The 22,241-nt window shown below is 44.9% G+C and overlaps 1 protein-coding gene across 1 annotated transcript in view; it reads left to right on the top strand.

Moving 5' to 3' along the window:
* Nucleotides 1-22,241, top strand: part of LOC120397510 (transcriptional repressor NF-X1-like) — a 225,903-nt gene that overhangs the window by 119,685 nt on the left and 83,977 nt on the right. The window contains 3 exon segments of the mRNA XM_039523454.1: nt 11,849-11,879; nt 15,789-15,871; nt 18,889-18,997. Of these exon segments, the coding sequence (XP_039379388.1) occupies nt 11,849-11,879; nt 15,789-15,871; nt 18,889-18,997 (223 nt within the window).

Genomic DNA, 22,241 nt, shown 5'->3' with positions numbered 1-22,241 from the left:
GTCGAATCAGTTGTTCATTGCAATTGTGGACAGGATGTGAAGGGCCTCCAGGTGTCATAACAGAAAATTTCATCATGGATCATGTCCTGTATCCGGGCATGCTTTGATCTGGCAAAAATACCTGCCCCGAAGCTAACAGCACATTCCACAAGAGCGCAGATCTCCTTGGCAGCAATCTTGGCCCAGGTCCTGATCCAGGAGATCTGCAGGGCAGCGACGTGGTCTTTGGTCCACGCTTTCACTTCTCACTTTGTCAATACCCAGCACTCCAGGACAATGTGGTATTCGGCAAAGAAGTACTTCAGTCTGCAATTCCATGAACTCTCACCCCACGTTCTAGGTAAGGCTTGAGAGTCATCCACTTGGAATTGACATGAGTACTCAAAGAAGAAAAGACAGTTACTTACTTCTTGTAACTGTTGTTCGAGATGGGTTGCTCATGTCCATTCCAAGATCCACCCGCCTTCCCCTCTGTCAGAGTATCCATCAAGAAGGAACTGAATAGGTGGTGGGTCAGAGAGACCTATATTCACCGCCATGAAGGCGCGACTCCAGGGGGCTTCACAGCTGACCCAATGGGTGCTGGTAGGGGAAAAACCTTTTGACAACTGTGCATGTGGCACACATACACCTACTTGGAATGGACATGAGCAAGGGAAGGGATAGCTCAGTGGTTTGAGCATTGGCCTGCTAAATCCCAGGTTGCGAGTTCAATCTTTGAGGGGGGCCATTTAGGGACCTGGGGCAAAAATCTGTCTGTGGATTGGTCCTTCTTTGAGCATGGGGTTGGACTACATAACCTTCTGAGGTCCCTTTCAACCCTGATATTCTATATTCTAACACATCTCAAAGAACAACAGTTACGCAAAGGTAAGTAACCATTTTTTCCCAGTGTTACCTCTGATGCAAAGGACTTTGGGATACCATGCCTGAATTAGCAATGCAATGTTGCATGCCATAAAGGACCAGTGTGGACACGGGTAGACACCTGTGAACACCATAAACCCATGCCAGCAATGGCATATGTGGATAGGCAAGTACGGGGTGCCCATACACTAGCAGTGTGTGCACATGTATCTGTGTGTGCACATGTATCTGTGTCTGCTCGCAAGTGTAGACATACCCTAATAGAGAAAGTAAATGTACAGTAGGAGCAAGAGCTTTAGTTACTTGGGTAAACAGTACCTTTTTATTATCTTTGTTTTTGCATGCAACAAATCATTTTTCAGCCTCCCTGGAGTTGCAAAGAAAGATGAGTTTTGTTTCCCTAACTTCTAGTGACCACTAAAGGTTGCTTGGGCTAGTGTACCTCTTCAAGTTTGAGGCAGTCACTGGGGGAAATGAGGGACCATCCCAGGCGCTGCTCTCTTTTGCTGTCCTTGGGGAAGTTTGAAAGTTATGCTCTTTTCCTCCTGGTCTGTGTAGGCAAATTCATACAATTCAGGACTTTTCTAACTAGGTGCCTGTTTGCCCTCATTACCTTGGTGTATGGGTACCATGCATGTATTGATGAATTTGTTCTTATGGCAACCCTGGAGGTAGTTTTGTGATATGTATCTATTTTGCAGATGGAGATCTGGAGCTTGCCAGAGATCTCACAGAAAATCTGTGCTTGGAGCTGGGAGTTGGGCCCAGAAGTCCTGGGTTCCACTCCCAGTGCCTTGACTTTGAAACCAACCCAGCTGTTACTGGCTGAGCAAAGTGAGACCCAACAATCTCCTTAGTGGCATTTCTCCTGCATTCAATCAATTCTGAATTTCAGGAAGCATTCTAGACATCTATGGGAAGAAGTCTATGGATTCTTGGTGACAATTGGAACATCAGAAAAGCCTCATTTCCATAGGGTGCCCATTTGGTGCTTTAGGTACGGGAGTATTTTGACATCAATGGTAATTCAGTCCCTCCCTCCAGTTCACTTGCATCCTTCAGTTCCCTTGTTTGAAATGGATGGAAATGGAACTGAATGGAATGGAAATGGAGTTACAGGTCAAGACTGAAGTGCTTTGACTGTTTTTGCGGGGGAGGAGGATTGAAGTCTGGAATTGCAGGGTCTGCTTCACATGGGGAGCTATGTTTGCTGAGTAGGAGTGAGGCTGGAGATTTGCAGTGTGGCTTCCTCCACACTATGACTGACTCAGGCAAGATCACTGACCTTGCCTAGTCAACACTGTTCATCTAAACAGTACCCATTTGGTGCTGTGGGCAGAGAGATCCCTCCACCTGCAGCACCAAACAGTCACTGTCAATAGGAAGCCAGGTAACAGGATTAGGGTTACTGGAGAGGGAGTGAGCAACTGGCTTAGTTACCTCTGATGTAACTGCTTAGGTTCCCCTGCTTACAGCAGCAAATAGTCATTGTCGTGAGACAATTGTTTATACGAATCTGATAAAGCAACAAAGAGAAGAGGAGGATCAGCTTAGACAATTTAATAACAACATATATAGGTTTAGTGGTAGTATCCTGTAAAATTATAAGAAGTTCAGGGCTAGAGACTGTGTTCCCAACCCCCTCCGCTCCTTCACCCCCCACACTTGCCAGTTTAGCTTGCATAAGCAATGCAGTATGCAATCCTCTACTTCAGTCACTGCTCTCTAACTGTAGTGGATTGAAGATTTGTTTTTCTTCAGGGCAGGCCTGTAATATCTTAGGACCAAGTGGTTCTATCCCTTCAATAGCAGGGCTGCTGATCAAGTTGCTACTTTTCTCCCATTTAAGTCTCTATTTTCTCTCATTCCAAACATCTGTTTCTTGGGAAAGCAAAAATTAGAGCATCTTCTGAGAAGAGATCCCCTCCCTCATAGACAACCCATGCCTGCTGACAGAGTGGGGACACTATCCTGGAACAGTTTGTCACCTGCTCCCCACCCTCCTGGCCGCCCTCCCCCTCCAGGAAAGCAGCGGCCCCTCCAGGCAGCTCCCAGTTGTTCTTCTGCTCCTGCCTCTGCCTCAACTTGCCTGGTGAAGCTCACCAGCTCAGCTTCTCCGCAGTAAGGGTCCCTGCTGCACCATGTGACTGAGCAATCTTGGGGGTGGGGGTATGTGACCCAGCATGCCTCCTCCCCACTCGTTGCCTCTGCTTCCCCCTCTTCTTTTCTTGATAGACTGCTTGCTATTGCATCTGGCATGGCTTTCTGACTTAAATTATTTTATGTGTATGAGAATAGACAATTTAAAGGTTATCACAACTTCTTTGAATGTTTCTTGACTGGACTATGATGCTTTTGCTGGGTGCCTATTGGGGGTAGTTAAAGAACCAAAAGTATGGCCTTGTCTACACTACAAGACTATTTCGAATCTACTTAAGTCGAATTTGTGGATTCGACCTTATGAAGTCGAATTTGTGTATCCACAGTAAAGACACTAATTCGAATTTCTGAGTCCACATTAACAGGGCCGGCATCGACTTTCGAAGCGGTGCACTGTGGGAAGCTATCCCACAGTTCCCGCAGTCCCCGCTGCCCATTGGAATGCTGGGTAGAGCTCCCAATGCCTGCTGGGGGAAAAAATGTGTCGAGGGTGGTTTTGGGTAACTGTCGTCATCGAACCGTCAATCACGCCCTCCCTCCCTGAAAGTGCCGGCGGGAAATCTGTTCGCGCACTTTTCTGGTCGGTTACAGCGCGGACGCCACAGCACTGCGAGCATGGAGCCCGCTGCGATCATCGCTGCACTTATGGCCGTTGTCAACTCCTCGCACCTTATCGTCCACCTCTTCCACGGTCAGCTGCTGAGAAATTGGGCGAGGAGGCTCCGGCAGCGCGGTGAGGAGAGTGGCGCAGACCTCTCAGAAAGCAGGGTACGCCGGGCAGTGGAGATCATGGTGGCAATGGGTCAAGTTCATGGTGTGGAACGGCGATTCTGGGCCCGGGAAACAAGCACGGACTGGTGGGACCGCATAGTGCTGCAGGTCTGGGATGAAACAGAGTGGCTGTGAAACTTCAGGATGCGTAAGGGCACTTTCCTTGAACTCTGTGACTTGCTGGCCCCTGCCCTGAAGCGCCAGGACACACGGATGCGAGCAGCCCTGAGTGTGCAGAAGCGAGTGGCCATAGCCCTCTGGAAACTTGCCACGCCAGACAGCTACCGGTCAGTAGCGAACCACTTTGGCGTGGGCAAATCTACCGTGGGGGTTGCTGTGATTCAAGTAGCCCACGCAATTGTTGAGCAACTGCTCTCAAAGGTAGTGACTCTCGGAAACGTCCAGGTCGTCATAGATGGCTTCGCCGCGATGGGATTCCCAAACTGCGGTGGGGCTATAGATGGCACTCACATCCCTATCCTGGCACCAGCCCACCAGGCCAGCCAGTATATTAACCGAAAGGGCTACTTTTCAGTGGTGCTGCAAGCACTGGTGGACCATAGGGGACGTTTTACCAACATCTTCGTCGGGTGGGCGGGCAAGGTTCATGACGCGCGTGTGTTCAGGAACTCTGGTCTGTTTAGACGCCTCCAGGCAGGAACTTTCTTTCCGGACCACAAAATAACGGTTGGGGATGTGCAGATGCCTACAGTGATCCTCGGGGACCCAGCCTACCCGCTAATGCCCTGGCTCATGAAGCCCTATACAGGCGCCTTGGACAGTGAGAAGGAACTCTTCAACTACCGGCTGAGCAAGTGCAGAATGGTGGTGGAGTGTGCTTTCGGACGTCTCAAGGGGAGGTGGCGGAGCTTACTGACTCGCTCGGACATCAGCGAAAAGAATATCCCCGTAGTTATTTCTGCTTGCTGTGTGCTCCACAATGTCTGTGAGAGCAAGGGCGAGACCTTTTTGGCCAGATGGGAGGTTGAGGCAAATCGCCTGGCTGCTGTTTACGCTCAGCCAGACACCCGTGCCGAAAGAATATCCCAGCGGGAAGCGCTGTGTATCCGGGAGGCTTTGAAAGCAAGTTTCCTCGGAGAGCAGGGTAACCTATGACTCTCCACTTGATTTTAAGAGACGCTGATCCTGGGCCTGTGTCTCTATGTGTTGAGTGAGATCTGCGGTTACATACCCCGTTCTCCAAGTTTCCCCCACTTCCCAAACACGTTTTAAAACAAATTAAACGGAACAGTTATTGTTAATAAATCCTTCTTTTACTTTGCATTTCTGTTCAGGGTTTGAAACATGGACGCATACTGTGCTGGGTACGGTGTGCACTGATGTACAGACCACTTGTACAATACAGGACGGACAGCCTCCTGCTCCTACATAGGTCTCTGGGGTAGAGGACGGTTTCAAGTGGTTGTGCATGTAGGGGTGGGTTTGCTGGAAGGGGCGAGGGGTGCCGTCTTTGGATAGGGATTTGGATGCAGGCTCTGGGCTGTGGGTTTGGGCGTAGGAAGGGGTGAGGGGTGTGGGGGAAGGGTGAGTATCTGTCCGTGGATGAGGGCTCTTGTTGGGGCTCAGGGCAGCGGAGAGGATCGCGCCTACGGTGGAAGTGCATGGTAAGGGCAGCATGCCTTAACATTAGGGGGTGGAAGGCGCTAGGACCGTGGACAAGCGTACACATCACAGAATGACCCGGGGCAGCATACACCACACAGAGTGACCCTGGTGACTACTGACGGCAGTCTGTGTGTGCTCTGCAGTTGATCCTGCCCCCGATAGTCTGTACCCTGCTAATGTAGACTATCCCGTGCAATTATAAATCCCCTGCCCCCCCCCCCCCCCACATACACACAGTCTTCTGACACGAAAGACGTGACGGAAACAGTGAACAACAGCAAACAGCTTTTATTAATCTACTACATAGTGGGGTGATGAAACTTGGATTTGGGACTGGGTGATCCTGTAAGGGAAGCGCTTCTACACAGTTATAGCGTCAGAGGTGTGTGGTACATTAGCGCTCAGCTGTGGTGCAGTGACAGTTCTCACGGCCCCTACCGCCCCTCCGTCTTGTAATTTTCGGTGAGGGGGGGACAGGACTTCTTGGCGTTGGAGGGTGGTTGCAGATACAGTGCAGGGGGGCTCTCTCCTCCTGCCTGCGGTCCTGCAGAACATCAACAAGGCGCCGGAGCGTGTCCGTTTGCTTCCTCATTAGCCCAAGCAGCGTTTGAGTCGCCTGCTGGTCTTCCTGCCGCCACCTGTCCTCCTGTTCGATGTGTGAGCGCTGCTGCTGAGAGAGGGTCTCCCTCCAGTGGCTCTGCTGGGCCGCCTCGGCTCTGGAGCAGGCAATCAGTTCCGCGAACATCTCGTCCCGAGTCTTTTTCTTTCGCCGCCTAATCTGAGCCAGCCTCTGCGAGGGGGATGCCGGGGCAGTCCGGGAAAGAGCAGAAGCTGTGTGATCGGAAACAGTAAGTGATTTCCTTGAACAGATACATGTTTGCGAACAGTGAACACAGTGTAGTCAGTTTCTCTGAACAAGACCATACAGGGCACCAAGTTCCACGAGATCTCAGGACAAGTTCGAGATTTCGGAATACGCTCTCATTGGCGGCGCCATTGCACAGGAGAGCGGACAAGCGGGGAGAGACAGCTGAATCCGTCTTGCAGACAGTCCTGGTAAGCCTTAAAGTAGATAATGCTTATCAGTTAGTGGATAGCTGTGCTCTCCTGCTAAAGGCAATCTGCAAAGCAGAAAGGCTGAGCCTTTTCCAGCCCCTCCCGCCAGTGCACGGGAAAGATCAATGTATGCTTGTTCTCTGTGGCCTCCAGCACGTGGCTGTTAAGCGAGGGTCGTTGTTATGCAACCTAATTAAAAACCATTAACAGTAGTAACAATACACTAATTGCCCTACTTAGATGCAGCCTGTCCAGAACGACATCACCCTGAGGCGGGTCACTCGGAGTCAGAGAGACCGGATGCTACGGGAAGCCCTGCACAGACCAGGACCATATGCAGCAATGCTAGTGGAGGCGATGATTCCTCTGTACATTAGGATGTCCTGGCGCGGAAGAGTGTGCTTCCACGGAGCACCCAACAAGGCTCCTCTCCCCAGGAACCTCCTGCGGAGGCTTTTCGAGCAGCTCTCTGAGAGCTTTGTTGAACTGTCCCAAGAGGATTATTGCTCTATCCCTATATGTGTGGACCTACTTTTTGTATAGTTTGAGATTTAACATTTTTTATATAGTATTTCTATTTTTTCTATACCTGTTTTTTAAAAAATAAATGTTTCCCTGTTTGTAGCACTTACCGCCTGATCCTTCCCCTGATTATGAGTCCGGGTTAACGGGCGGGGAGGGTTGGTAGGGGATCTCTGTGAGGGTGATGAAGAGATCCTGGCTGTTAGGGCAAGCGGTATTGTGTTCGCTGTCGCCTGCGCCGTCCTCCACAAACCCTTCCTCATCTTTCCCATCAGCGAACATCGCCGAGGAACTGTCCAGGTACACTATGCCATCCTCAGAGTCCACGGTCACTGGTGGGGCAGTGGTGGCAGACCCACCGAGAATGGCATGCAGTGCCTCGTAGAAGCGGCATGTCTGGGGCTGTGCTCCGGAGCGTCTGTTTGCCGCTCTGACTTTTTGGTAACCTTGTCTCAGGTCCTTGACTTTCACGCGGCACTGCATCGCATCCCGGCTGTATCCTTTGTCTATCATGGCTTTGGAGACCTTCTCGAAGGTCTTTGCATTCCGCTTGTTGGAGCGCAGCTCCGAGAGCACAGACTCCTCGCCCCACACAGCGATCAGATCCATGACTTCCCGGTCAGTCCATGCTGGGGACCTCTTTCTATTCTTGGATTGCCCGGACTTCTCTGCTGGAGAGCTCTGCATCGTTGCAGGTGCTGCGGAGCTCGCCCCGATGTCCAACCAGGACGTCAGATTCAAAGTGCCCAGACAGGAAAAGGAATTCAAATTTTCCCGGGTCGTTTCCTGTGTGGCTGGTCAGAGCATCGAAGCTCGGATTGCTGTCCAGAGCGTCAACAGAGTGGTGCAGTGTGGGATAGCTCCCGGAGCTACTAATTTCGATTAGCATCCACACCTAGCCTAATTCGAGCTAGCCATGTCGAATTTAGCGCTACTCCACCTGTCGGGGTGGAGTACCAAATTTGAACTAAAGAGCCCTCTAGTTCGAATTAAATGGCTTCCTGGTGTGGACGGTTGACCGGTTAGTTCGAATTAACGCTGCTAAATTCGACTTAAAGCCTAGTGTAGACCAGGCCTATGATAGTATTTATAGCCACTGTGGGCATATGGTTGTGGTTAACCCTTCAGTCATGAATTTCAGACTTGAGGATTTCTTGTTACGAGAAAGCATATTTCTGGTAAGATTTAAATTGACTATTAATGGAAACTTTTGTTCTGGGATACGTAATAGGATTTCCAACAGTGCAGCAAAATGGTACTGAAGCAAAATAACCCCGAGAGATTACAGTAGAATTTTAAAAAATTTGTGCATTATTTTATTATTATTAATAGATCTCAGGTGAAAGTGCAAAATATCTAGTGGACACTTAAAAGAATAATATAAAAAAATCCTCAATTTTCTCCCCCATGAATTTTAAAAAAATGGATTTGGATTTATCACATGAATCTTTGAAAATAATAGAAGACAATAACAGTCAGATGTGCTGTGGCTTTTGTTTAGAAGCAGGAAAATAAATATTCTTCTGGATCAGTAAAAGGGATGCTCTGTTAGTGCTTGATTTGCAGTGTGTCTGTTCCCTTCAGAGATGTTATCACCATTAATATGGCTAACATTTCTTTGGGAATGAGGTGAGGAGGTAAAAATAACTGCACTACTGTTCATGTTGAAGAACCTCTAAGAAAAAGAGCAGTTAAAATTGGTTTGATATGTAAATATAAAATGGGTATTTTGAGGTTCTTCTTTGACTGCTATGTCCTATGTGTATTCCACACATGGGTATACATGCACTCTGCGTGCCTGAAATTGGAGGTTTCTAGCAAGTAGTGTCCACTGGCTCACACCTTTTCAATTGTTCTCCCCATGCTCTGAACCAAGTGCATAAGGGGTGGGGCAGACTGACGCCTCTCTAGGTCCTTCTTACTGCCGCATGGCTTGAGTCAGAGTCTACTGTGTCCACAGATTTCTCAGTGCTTCTTTCGTCTTCAAACCTGTAAATATATTGTACATAGGTTTTTTTTCTTTAATATTTTAGTGTTTGAGGTTTTTAATCTTAGTATATCTTAGTGTCTCCCTACCAGTTCAGAGTACTCCTATTTGGGCTAGCAACACCACTTTCACAAAGGCTTTCTGAGTGGTGTAGCCCAAATGAGACATCACAGTTTACACAGTCTTCCATATCTGAATGACTGGCTCCTAATGGGTCACTTCAGTCAGGAGGTCCATTCAGTAACTCTGTTCTTGCTCCAACATCTAGCAGACTTGAGAATCTGTGTTAACTAAGAAAAGTCCACTTTGATTACAACAAGAACAATAGACTTTATAGGAGCAACCCTAGATTTGATCTCAGCAAGAGCCTATCTCCCTTTGGAAAGATTCCAGACCATGAACAATTTGATAAGAACAACATGAACAACACTTTCAGACCATAAACCACTCTCAATTAGGCACATGGCATCATGTACCTATGTAACACCATTTGTCAGGCTTCACCTACATTGCCTACAAGCCTGGCTCCATTCTATTTACTCACAGCAGAGACCACATAAACACCAGAGTAACAATTTCCACCAAGGTCACAGGTTGTTTTGCTTGGTGGATAAACCCAGAACAAGTATTTGTGGGAGTTTCTTTAATTACATCCTCACCTAATGCAACCTGATTGGATGGGGAGCCCACCTGGACAACCACGCTGCATAAAGCACTTGGTCTACTCAGGAGCCAGTATCCATATCAGTCTACTAGAGCAGAGAGCAGTCCATCTTGCCTGCAATGCATTCTTCCCACTTATTCAGTCTCACCATGTCCAAATACTGTCAGACATCATAATGACTGTCTTTTACATAAACAACCAGGTGGAGCAAAAATCACTTCCTTTCTGTCAAGTATCAGAGGGGTAGCCGTGTTAGTCCGGATTTGTAAAAGCAGCAAAGAGTCCTGTGGCACCTTATAGACTAACAGACATATTGGAGCATGAGCTTTCGTGGGTGAATACCCACTTCGTCGGATACATGCATCCGACGAAGTGAGTATTCACTCACGAAAGCTCATGCTCCAATACGTCTGTTAGTCTATAAGGTGCCACAGGACTCTTTGCTGCTTCCTCTCTGTGTGCACCAAAAATTACATAATTCTCTCTGCTACGTACCTACCAGGCACACAGAATTCTCTAGCAGTCAGTTTCAGCAAGCACTTTGCCCACAGACCATGAGGGGGAGATACCCAACTCCGTCCTGAACAAGATCTTTGCATAGTGGGGAACACCATCCTGGGATCTTTTCGCATCCCAAACAAACAAAAAGTTCACTCTTTACTGCTCCAGGACACCCCTGGGCCATGGTTCCAGGGGAGATATACTATTCCGTTATTCTGGACAATCCATCTCAGGGCTTTCTATTAGTTCCTTGTGGGTCCAACAAGCAGCAATCATGCCTTCTGCCCTCCAGTAGAAGGATAGTCCATTCTTACTGACCCAACAACAGTTAGATTCCTGAAAGGTCTAGGTAGGACCTTCTCATTAGTGGTGAAAACTGCACCACAATGGGACCTCAACGTTGTACAATCAATACTTATCAAATCACCATTTGCATCACTGGCAACATGTTCTATGTCCCACATTCCCACAAAGGTCACCTTTTTAGTTGCTGTCACATTGGCCAGAAGCCAGAGCCAATTGGGAGCACTTGTGGTTATGCTATTTTCGTCAGAAGATGATTTCCCTTTGCCTTCGCCTTCACCTGAAATCCATCCGTAAAGAAATTTCTGAGCTTTGCATCAATTGACCTACCTGCTTAATGGCAGTCTTCCCAAAATCTCATACTTCCAAAGAGACTTCACTCTTTGAACATCAGACAAGCTGTAATGTTCTACCTGCAAAGGACAAAATCAATTAATAAATCACTAAGACTGTTTGGCACTATAGTGGAACGGTTGTGAGGACAGGTATCTGCTCAAAGAATCTCTAACTGGATCTCTGTCTATATCATTCTGTGTGTCCAGTTGACACACACTTCTCCTGTGAATGGGGTAAGAGCCCATTCCACTAGAGCGCAAGCAACCTCAACAGCATCTCTTCGAGAGGTACCTATACTGGACATCTGTGGAGCAGCTACCTGGAGCTCTGTCCATACATTCACAAAATATTAGGCCTTAGTTCAAGCCTCCTCTATGGATGCAGCTACAGATGTAGCTTTCTAGAACATTAAGCTCTACAGATGCAGCTGTTCAGACTGTGATATTACAAGTATCTATACCAACTGCATCCTCACACCCCCTCCTGTTAAATATTGCTTATCCATCACCCACAGATAGAATACACATAGGGTCTCGTGTTCCAAGAAGAGATGCAAGTTACTGACCTGTTACTGGAGGTTCTTCAAAATATCTGGTCCTTATCTGTATTCCACTATGCAGCCTCCTTCCCCTCTGCTTCAGATCCTTCTGCTTTAGTGGTAAGAGAGGAACAGGAGAGAGGCGTTGGTTTACACTGCCCCTTATACCATCACTTTGGAGGATAAGGAGAAAAACTTGCAGGACCAATGGACACTACTTGCTAGAAATCTCTGAGCACAAGCACATGGAATGCACACCTACACTTTTGTGTGGAATACAGATAGGGACCAGAACATTCTGTTACAGGTCAGTAACCTCCATTTCTTCCCTTCCCTTTAAGATCAGATCTTTTTTCCCCACTTACTATGTATGCAAATATTTGTAGTAGCTAAAAACCAATTGCTTGACTTTTTTTTTCATTTGATATACTGTATGTAGTTGTTAGCTTTCTAGAACATTAAGCTATTGCTACATATAATTTGCTGTGATTTTAATCTTTTCCTATCTGTTTCTTAGGAAGTCCCATGTGCCCGCCTCAAAAATAAAGGTAAATAGTTGTAATATACTAACAGTGTATTAGCACCTTTATGAAATAGAAGCTTTAAAAACTTTCTACTCAAACTGATGTATTTTTTGTGTTTGTTACTTCATATATTGAATGAAAGTATGTGGATGAAAAGATCAGATACCAGTGGAGGTTGTATGAAGTATAGTGTCAATTTCATCCAGTACACAGTACTCTGATTTCATGTGCAAAGTTGGTGGTCTTGGATTTTATGTGTTTTTGCTACTTTTGTGTACTATATTATTTGCTTTGATTGCTTTTTTTAAAGGTTTATTTTAGATGTTTAACAACTTGTTCACTTAAATATTCTTTGGAATCAAAGCATGGATGTGCATATATTTATATGCTTCTTCAAATCTGTAGCAGCATTCAAATAATAGTAAATACATCAGTATACCATTCTATGTGCTTTCAGTGTTAAAAATTTCCAATGCAAATAGTTGGTTTATTCTCCTTCTGACTAGATCTTTTATTAAATCTATACTTGTAACCTCATGGAGAGGAAGACCTTTAGAACTTTTCAGACAAAAAGTCTCCACCAATTACTTAACCTTATTTTCTAAAGTTTTTTTCCCCTTTTTCTAGTATTTTCACTGTTGTGTCAAATACACTTGTGCAATCTTAACCCTAAGTTTAGTGTTTTATATCAGAATAGTTGTTTTAAAAAGTTAACAGAAAGTGTGCAGCATAAAATGTATCTGAGTTTTTCTCCTCCTGAAATTCTTAATGTTTCAAGTTTTCATAAGCAAAATTTTATTATTGGATTGTAATTCCAATCCATATTAAGCCCAAAGACTTTATATAGTCCAAAACGTTTCAGTCCCTCAGCAGACTATACTGTGTGCCACAGACATAGAACAGGAGAGCAACGGCAGAGGCCCTGCAATGGCAGGGAATCGATTAGGTGAGATGATCCCAGCAGGTGAACCCCATGCTACAGAGGAAGGGGGAAAAAAATAACCAATCTGACCTAGAGAAAAATTCCTTCCCAGCTCCAAATCTCATGATAAGTATAACACGGAGCATTATGAGCAAAACACACTAGTCAGATTTCTAGAATGGATTCTATGTACCACCTCAGACCACTGGTCTACCTCATCTCTAATGCTTCAGAGGAAGGCAAAAATAAACAAAAAACCCACAGAATACATCTAGCCAATTGCTCATTGGTAGTGGGTCTATCCTTTTATTTCTACTGAATAGTCGATTTTAGACAAATATAGCAGGCTTTAACTTTTTAATCTTCTTCTCTTTGTTTTATTAGAGGAAATTTCCTGTGTTGTTGGGGAGGCTTTAGTCACTGGTGTTTAACCATTAGGAATACTGAAGGCTGTTCATCTTGTGGCTCAACATTTCACATTTCAGGCACTTGTAGTCAGTGCTTGATATGCTTGGCATTTGCCAATTTAGTGCGGCTTTTTCTGGATATTCACTGGTCAGAAGCATTGCATGTGCCAACTAGGATCCATGTGATAGAGGAAGCCACGAGAGTTTTGAGGACAGGTTCAGAATAAGAACTGATTCCAGGCCCTTCTGTACACTTTCAACCTTAGGTGACCACAAAGTCCAGTGCTGAAAAATTCTTGGTTTTCAGGGGGGTCTGGATTGTCCTGTAGGCCACAGAGTTCTGCAGTATTGTTACTTAGTGCCAAGGGACCATAAGAAGAAAAAAAAACAGCAGTACCACTGTTCTTCGCATGCGCACAAGACTGAAATCTTTTGACCTGCACTATCCATTGGGGCTGTGCCTGTGCCCTGCATGTCTTTGTGTCCCTCAATTGAGAGGTAGAGTAGGGAACTGTAGTGCTGCTTTCCTTGCTGCTCAGGCTGATGAACTGGATTTGTGATTCTGTTTCACAACCACTCTTCTATTGCTGGTTTTGATTTGATGATCCTATTAGTGATTAGTGCTTCCCAGTATCTATTTTTTCCAGGTCCTGTTTTACAATTGCCTTAATTTCAGTCTGGCTTCATTCAGCTTGAAGGGAGCCATTTCTCAAAGAGAGGCTTCTCCGCTGTCTGGAGAGCAGCAGAATGTATGCACTCTTGCTGTCAGAGCTAGAAATTCTTTGTGGCCTGATGTGGTACCAAGATATTTTGGATTTCCCTCTGTTGGTATTCAAGAAATGGTCTCAAAGACCAGTAATTCATCCTGTGATCCCTCAGTGGAACTTGATCCTCATCCATGTAGATTTTGATGCTACCAACTCTCATGAGAGGCCTCAGGACAAACTTCTTTCCTTTAAGATGTTTTTTCTTTCCAGAGTGATTTCAGGTGAGTGAATGAATTGAACTCTCATCTTTTCTCCTCCTTACTTCCCTTGTTTTCCAGAAGGATATTTTTTTGGTTTCATTCAGAATTTGTTCACATGATGAATACCACATTCTATCTATTGTTCTTCTCCTCTCAGTCCTAATCTAGTATTCCCCATCCACGACTAGAAGCTGCATTTATTGGATGTTAAACATGTTGTCAACTTTAATCCTATTCTAAGTTTAGAAAGTCAAAGCAGGGTTACAAAGGTAATGCTGTATCTACCATAGCTTTTGGTAGGTGGGTCTTATGCTGTATTCTTAAAGCATATGACCAGACTGTCAGATAAACTTGTCAGATTCCATGTAGCTAGAGAAATCTTCATGAGCAGTGAACATGCTGAAGCTTTCATGAACAAGGTAAGACAGCAGCATGGTCATCTCCTCACTCCTTTATAAATTGTCATCAGTTAGGTATCTCCACTTCGCAGGATACCTCCTTTGGCTGCAAGGACCTGATAGTGGCATGTTAAGGTAGTCCCACCTCCTTGGTTACTGCTTGCTACATCTTCTTTTCGTGCCTTAATCCAGTGTTGTAGGATGGAAGAGAGAGACATACAACAAAGGGGGAAATTACCAGTAATTCTGTCTTTTCCTCTTCTATACTATATCTCATCCACCTCCCCTTTGGGTGTTGTTTTGCTGCTTGTTTTATTTCTTTCTGTCTTTCATACTGTTTCCTTCTCTATAGATCTGGAAGTTCTCTTCCTGATGAGATGCAGTTGTAACTGAGACTTACGGAATCAGGGGCAGGGTTTTAGAATTCTTTGCCTCCCTGCTTCCAGTAGGTGTCACCATAACACTGTCTTTGAATTCAGTGTTGTAGGATGGGAGTTGAGGAGACTACAACAGTGTCACCGGTAACTAATATTCCCTACTTTATGTAGCAACATAAAGATGGTCAAATTTTCAGATTTTTAAAATCCATTAGCTGTTTCATGAACCACTTTCTTAATATGTTTAAGTAGTTCTAAGTATGTTATTATAAACTTCCAAATTATGCTTTTATCAGTACTTGTCATTATTCTGCAGGCATGCTTAGGTACTGCTGTAGGTATTTGAATGTAAACTGAAATGCAACAGCGTCAGCCCACATTGGAGGTACCTCACAAGTGACTCCACTTCTCTTGTAACCTGCCATTTACAGGGACTTTTTGCTCAGAGCATTTAATCAGTATATTGTCAGTTTATAATCTGTCGACAATTTGAATGGTCTAAAAATCAAATGGTGGTGGTATTTTCTTACCAGGTTCATTCCCCTTAATTAAAGACTAGTGATGGTCATTTTAATATTGAGGCTATTAAGCAAGAAGCCAAAATACAACCACCAAGCTTATGTTTCAAACGAATTATAAAAGACAGTTTGGTCCAGTGTCACATTATAAATCCTCTTTATAATAGCCTCTCTCTATACAGTGATTTGTGCTGCACCTGTAATAACGTACCCTATTTTCTTCATTTCATATTAATTTTAATGTGGTCTTGCTACACACATTTACTTATCGCAATTGTATAATATGTAGTCAAAGGTTGAATGTTTAAATAATAAATATAAACACATTTTTTCTATTTGAACAGCTGATATTACATTTATGTGTGACAAGCGATGTAACAAGAAACGGTCATGTGGACGACACAAGTGTAATGAAATTTGCTGTGTGGTAAGTTCATTTATGCAGTGTAAGGTATGTCTACACTGTGAAATTAGGTCGATAGTATAGAAATCGATTTTTAGAAATCGATTTTATACAGTCGATTGCGTATGTCCACACTAAGCGCATTAAGTCACCGAAGTGCATCCTCACTTCCATGGCTAGCATCGACCTACAGAGCAGTGCACTGTGGGTAGCTGTCCCACAATTCCCGCAGTCTCCGCTGCCCATTGGAATTCTGGGTTAAGCTCCCAATGCCTGATGGGGCAAAAACATTGTCAGAGGTGGTATAGTGGTAGGGCCCCCACCTAGAATGCCATGCAGCTGTTCATAGAAGCGGCATGTGTGGGGCTCTGACCTGGAGCGACCGTTTGCCTCCTTTGTCTTTTGGTAGGCTTGCCTGAGCTCTTTAACTTTAACCTGGTGTAGCCTCTGTCCAACATGCCCTGTGAGATTTTGGCAAATATGTTTGCATTTCTTCTTTTGGATCAGAGTTCTGCCTGCACAGATTCTTCTCCCCATACAGCAATCAGATCCAGTGTCTCCCTTTCGGTCCATGCTGGAGCTCGTTTGCGATTCTGGGACTGCATGGTCACCTGTGCTGCTGGGTGCAGCTGAGCTCGCCACACTGACCAAACAGGAAATGAAATTCAAAAGTTCCCAAGGCTTTTCCTGTGTACCTGGCTAGTGCATCAGAGTTCAAAGCGCTGTCCAGAGCGGCCACAATGGAGCACTCTGGGATAGCTCCCAGAGGCCAATACCGTCAATTTGCATCAGCACTACCCCAAATCTGACCCAACAAGGTCAATTTTAGCACTACTCCCCTCGCCGGGCAAGAGTTACAGAAGTCGATTTTAAGAGCCCTTTAAGTCGACGAAATGGGGTGGTTGTGTGGATGTGGTCATTTTAAAATCGCGGCTAAATTCGACCTAACCCCATAGTGTAGACCAGGGCTAAGAAATGGTTCAATGTAAAATGCTACATCTGTACTTATTTATTTTTTTTAAATAGTATGTGAAATGGCTCCTAAGATGTAGATTCCCTGTTTTGTAATGTAAAATATTCATCCTTACACTTTGTTCAAAAAGTCTTTAGGATTAATGCTGTGCACCCAAGTGTGATTGTGTAACTAAGACAGTTGTTCTCAGCTCGTGGCCCGCAGGTCACATGCAGCCCAATTAGCACACAGCTGCAGCCCAGCTGTGTGCTAAAGGCCCTAGGGCTGGGGTCCTAGCTGCCTTGCTGCCCGGCTCCTGCAGGCCTGGCTGCACTGCCGCCTGACCACCACGGGGCCGGCTCCGGGGGCCCAGCTGCCTGGCCTCGCTTTCTGGAGGGGTCTCTGAGTGGAGTTGCTGAGCATAAGGGTCTGTGAGGGGGTTTGGGAGAGGTGTGCTGTGGTTCTCAACCTGCAACCCGGGTAACATATTGTGGGCCGCATATATGAAAATAGGTTGAGAACCACTGAACTAAGAGCTTGTCAACACACAAGCTGTACCACTTTAACTATACTAGTATATTTAAAGCAGTACAACCATTTAGTATGGACACAATTATACCAGTATAAATGTGCCTTATACCAGTATAGCTATTCCCGTCTGGGAAGCGGAGTAAACTGTACTGGTATAACGCATCTATATATCAGTTTAACTGTGACCATGCTAGGGGTTGTTTAAAATAACAACTTTGGTTTAAAAAAAAAAAATCACACCCCTAACCAAATACAAATCCTATACGAGCACACAACTTTGTGTATACTAGTCCTAAGTTGATAAAATTCCAGTTGAAGAATGAGATACTGTCATAGATCTACAGGATTGGTGCTATGACCCCAGCTTTGGAGTAGTCTCAGGAAGGATCCTTTCAGTGTGCCAGACCCCCTGGGGGTCTCACTCTTCCTCCAGGGTAAGCCATGTGGTTTCCTGCCTCCTTAGACTGGACCTCTGGGCTTTCACACCAAGAGCTCCATTCAGTGAGTCCCACTGAGACAGACCCCTGAGGGAGACTTGTATAATCTTAGAGAGCAATGTACCTCCACCAGCATCTGCAGTGACACTCAGCAAGTGTTGTCAAACTGTAGGGGTTTATTTGTCGACTAGAATGCAGCATAGGAAGACCTTGGTTAGCATAGAAAAACCCTACCAAATTCATGGTCCATTCTGGTCAGTTTCACGTTTTCACATTTTTATATATGAAATTTCACGGTGTTGTAACCATGAGGGTCCAGACCCAAAAGGTGGTTCTAGGGAGATTGCAAAGCTGTTGTAGGGAGGTCACAGGATTGCTACCCTCATTTCTGCACTGCATTGAGAGGTAGGCTCTGAAGGCAGCACCCATGGAGCTTCCTACAGCTGCAGGAGATTCCCGGAGGTGGAGGTGGGTGTGGGTCTGATCTCCCCTGTGCTACTGGGAGTGTCCCAGCCACGCTAGGGAGGGACAGGACTTGCTCTTCCCCTGCACGGCTGCACTTGCGGGGAGATCTTCGCCTTCTAGCCCTTAACTCCCATCTCACACTGCCCTCGTCCTTTGTTCCTGAACTGGGGAAATGCTTCTTGTCTTCCTGCAGAGAGGAGGGACAATCTGTGGTCATTGGTTGCCAGGTTTCAATATCTCAGTGATTTGCTTCATGGTTTCTCCTCTGACATGGGGATTAAGGCCCAGTTAGTCCCAGATAGCTAGGCTGCTGACTAGCAGCCTAAAGCCAAAGGTGCCACTCACACCTTTGTCTTTAGCCTGCCCTGAGAGTATACAGACCTTCCCATCACCACCACCACCCAAACTAGGTAACGCTACAGTATATGGGGAGACTGAGGTATACATAGTCTTCATAAAAATATTGCAGAAAATGCCAACTTAATCACAGATGCTCAGCATGTGATATGAAAAGAATCTTAATGACTGTTAATTTGTTCTATCCTTGGGCCATCGCCAGTAGTGGATTTTAATCATATTTTGCCATTTTGGGGGGGGCATTTTAGAGGGGGAAAAGCATTGATAATGTAGTAATTTTTCATAAATATTTTTTCCAGGACAAAGAACATAAGTGTCCCTTGGTTTGTGGACGCAAACTCAATTGTAGCCTTCATAGATGTGAAGAACCTTGTCACCGTGGCAACTGTCAAACATGCTGGCAGACAAGTGAGTATACTACAGTACAGAAGTTGTATAATTGAATTAGATGGACTTACTTTATTTGTTAGATTTAATAATTTCACTACAGGATTTATATTTAAAAAAAAATTAATTTCAGTAAAGTTTACTTACAGTTTAAGGCCCTGATCCTGCAGTCACTTAGGAACAAGATTAACTTCACAGACACAAGCAGTTCTTCGTAAGAATTAAGGTCCCAGTTGTGTTTCATCAGTTTTTTTTCACAAGCACTAAATTTATTTTAAAAGGTCTCAAAATTGAAAGCATTGCAGACTGGCTTCGTTTAGCCACAGAACCAGACTCTATAAATTTTTCCATACTGGCTCAATTGTGTACCTTAACTCCAGCCTAGTGGGACCACCTATAGGAATGAAAGTTTTGTCATCTCCATGCCTTGGAGATTCTTGGGCCTTCTGCTCAGATGTTGAATTATGGAAACGTCTGTGGAGTCAACACCTGTCCACTGGTACTGCACTGAGACCAACACACAGCCATCAAATAGTAACAATTTTTGGTGATTACTAAAATATACAGATTCAGACATGTTTTGTATGTGATGGGGTTTGATGTACACTTAAAAGTTAGATCAACATAAATAAGTGTCAGTTGGGGGTGTGAAAAAACCCCACACCCATGACTGTTTATATATAACGTTACGTATATTAAAAAAAAACTACATTTAAAGAATATTAAGGTTGCAAAGTAAGGCACTCAAAGGCTAGGAAATTTCTGAGTAAAGGTTGCCCATGCAACCTTAATTTGGTCTACTTGTACATATGCATTATGATATATGGTTGGTCATTACCTGATAACCTACTATTTAGTCCACAGGATCCCTGCTTCATTCACTTTACAGAATGAATAGTGCTCACTGAATGGGTACTTACTCAGTATTTCTTTTTATATTACTCATTCATGTGGAAAAAATAAATTGTCATTTAAATAATGAGACGGGGATAGAATCCAAATCTCCAGGGCAACATTATCATTTGTCTAAAACACAAGACCATTATTTCTCTTCCAGCAGTTCCCTCCCTTATACACCTTTCAACTTCTGCAACAAATGATGCAGGTCAACAGCCTTATTCACTGAATAACCCTGATTCATTCCCTGAGCACTGTAAATCCTGTGCACTATGAGTAGGGATCCTGTGGAAAAAATAGCACCTGATCATGTAATTAAAAACTATCATAATACATGCACATCAGTGGGACAAATTAATGTTGTGCAGGCAGCGTTAATTCTGGCATATCCTAACTTCTGAGTGCTTGACTTTGCAACCTATATAATGTTCTTTTAGCGTAGGGCTTTTTGTGTGTAACTTCCTTGATTTTTAAAAAAGAGTTTATTTGATGTGGACCCATACAACATGGGTTATCAGCAGAATCAGACCCTATAGACCACAGGATAGACCTCTGTTACTAAGGCTATGTCTACACTAAAAGCTTTGGTTGACCCAAGTCATGTTGGCATACAGCAACAGAAGTTTGCATATCCCTTGGGCACATGCCTACTTGGTTGCTTGCATTGTCACTGGATGTACTTACCAGGAGTGCTTGTGTCGATGCAAAGTGCAGTGCAGCACAGGTAAGTACGCATTGCCTTCTTGCCTAATGCCTTTTGCAAAATTTTCACAATGTGTTGTGGGGTAGAAATGAGTCGTGCCAGGATGTCTGGGACTTAGGGGTCAGGTTCCCAAAATGTAACTTTCTCCATCCCATAATGCCATCCATGGCCCATAATTTTCATGCCTTTTTATTAAAATCCACAAATCTACGTGACACTTTTCAGTGTCCACCCTCTGACACACAGCTCTGCAATATTCTTATGAACAGTATTCTTATGAACGTTGCAAATACAAGATGCACATTTCTGTATTTGAAGACCCGCAGGAAGTACCACAACAATGGGGATTATGACCATTTGTTTGAGGACAGTTTAAGGGACATAGCAAAAAACAATTCAAATTGATGGTTGCCATTCACGGAGCAGCTGCATGTGGTGAAGTGCTGCTTCTGGGCCCGAGAAACAAGTACTGACTGGTAGGGTCGTATCATAATGCAGATTCGCAATGACTAGCAGTAGCTGCAGAGCTTTTGGATGCGAAGGCCAAATTCCTGGATCCATATGTCAATCTTGCCCCAGCCCTCCACCATAGGGACACAGGAATGAGAACTGCATTGACAGTGAAGAAGCTAATGAGGGGCAGCTTGCAACATTAGATTGCTACTGGCCAGTGGGAAATCATTTTGGAGTTGGAAAATACACATAGGGGACATTGTCATGCAAGTGCTTTGCAGGACTGTGACTTTCAGCAACATGCCTCCAGACCCAGTGGAGTGTCTACCCACCTTGCTCCAGATCTCAGCCCAAGGACCAATGGCCAGTGCATATCAGGGTGCCACCACCATGCTAATTGTCTCTTCTTGGGGTCCATAAGGCTTCCCCACATGCTCTACAGCGTCCCTACTCCCTTTCTGCCCTCCCACATTGAGTAGGCACCAGAAGCGTCTACAACATGGTCCCCATTCCCCCTTTGCAGGGACCTGTACCATGCAAGGGGAATTGCTTACTTAGGATTCTCCTATCCAATTCTTGTTTAGATAAGGATCTCCTTCAACATCCATTGGTCTCTTTCTCTTCATCACCAGATGAGGCAGTACTTGCAGAGTCTACCTCGTCCCCTTCAGATGATTTCCAGGCTGACCAGGACTTAATAAAAAGGGTGGTTGTGGCTCTGCATATCCAACCAGAGGAGGTGCAAGAAAAGTTGCAGAGATTAGTGGACATTTTGACCTTTGTGTGGCCCTCTAAAGTAGTTCTCCCTATAAATGAAGCTCTCATAGAGCCCATCAAAATCTTATGGCATACCCCATCCTCCCTTCCTCTCACTGTTAAAAGGGCAGAAAGGAGATATGTCTCTTCTTAGGGATATGAATATTTTTACAACCACCTGGTTCCCTGTTGGTGTCTACTGCAAACAGGGAAAGAAGCAAGAAAGCTGGACCTCTTTGGTTGGAAGATTTATTTCACAGGAGAGTTACAACTGACAATCACGAACCAGCAGGTTCTACTGAGTCAGTATGATTTTAACCTATTTTTGCCAACCGCCTATCCCACTTCCTAAGTGTTTGGTCCCATGTCACCAGTGGGTCCTAAGCACACTCCTCTTCCCTGTTCCTTTTCAGAATCACACTCACAAGTGTGATATTCAGTCTTTCCTCTTTGTTG

Source organism: Mauremys reevesii, linkage group 2 (assembly GCF_016161935.1).
Source record: "Mauremys reevesii isolate NIE-2019 linkage group 2, ASM1616193v1, whole genome shotgun sequence".
NCBI classification, from domain to species: Eukaryota; Metazoa; Chordata; order Testudines; family Geoemydidae; genus Mauremys; species Mauremys reevesii.
This window is presented reverse-complemented; position numbering and strand designations above follow the sequence as displayed.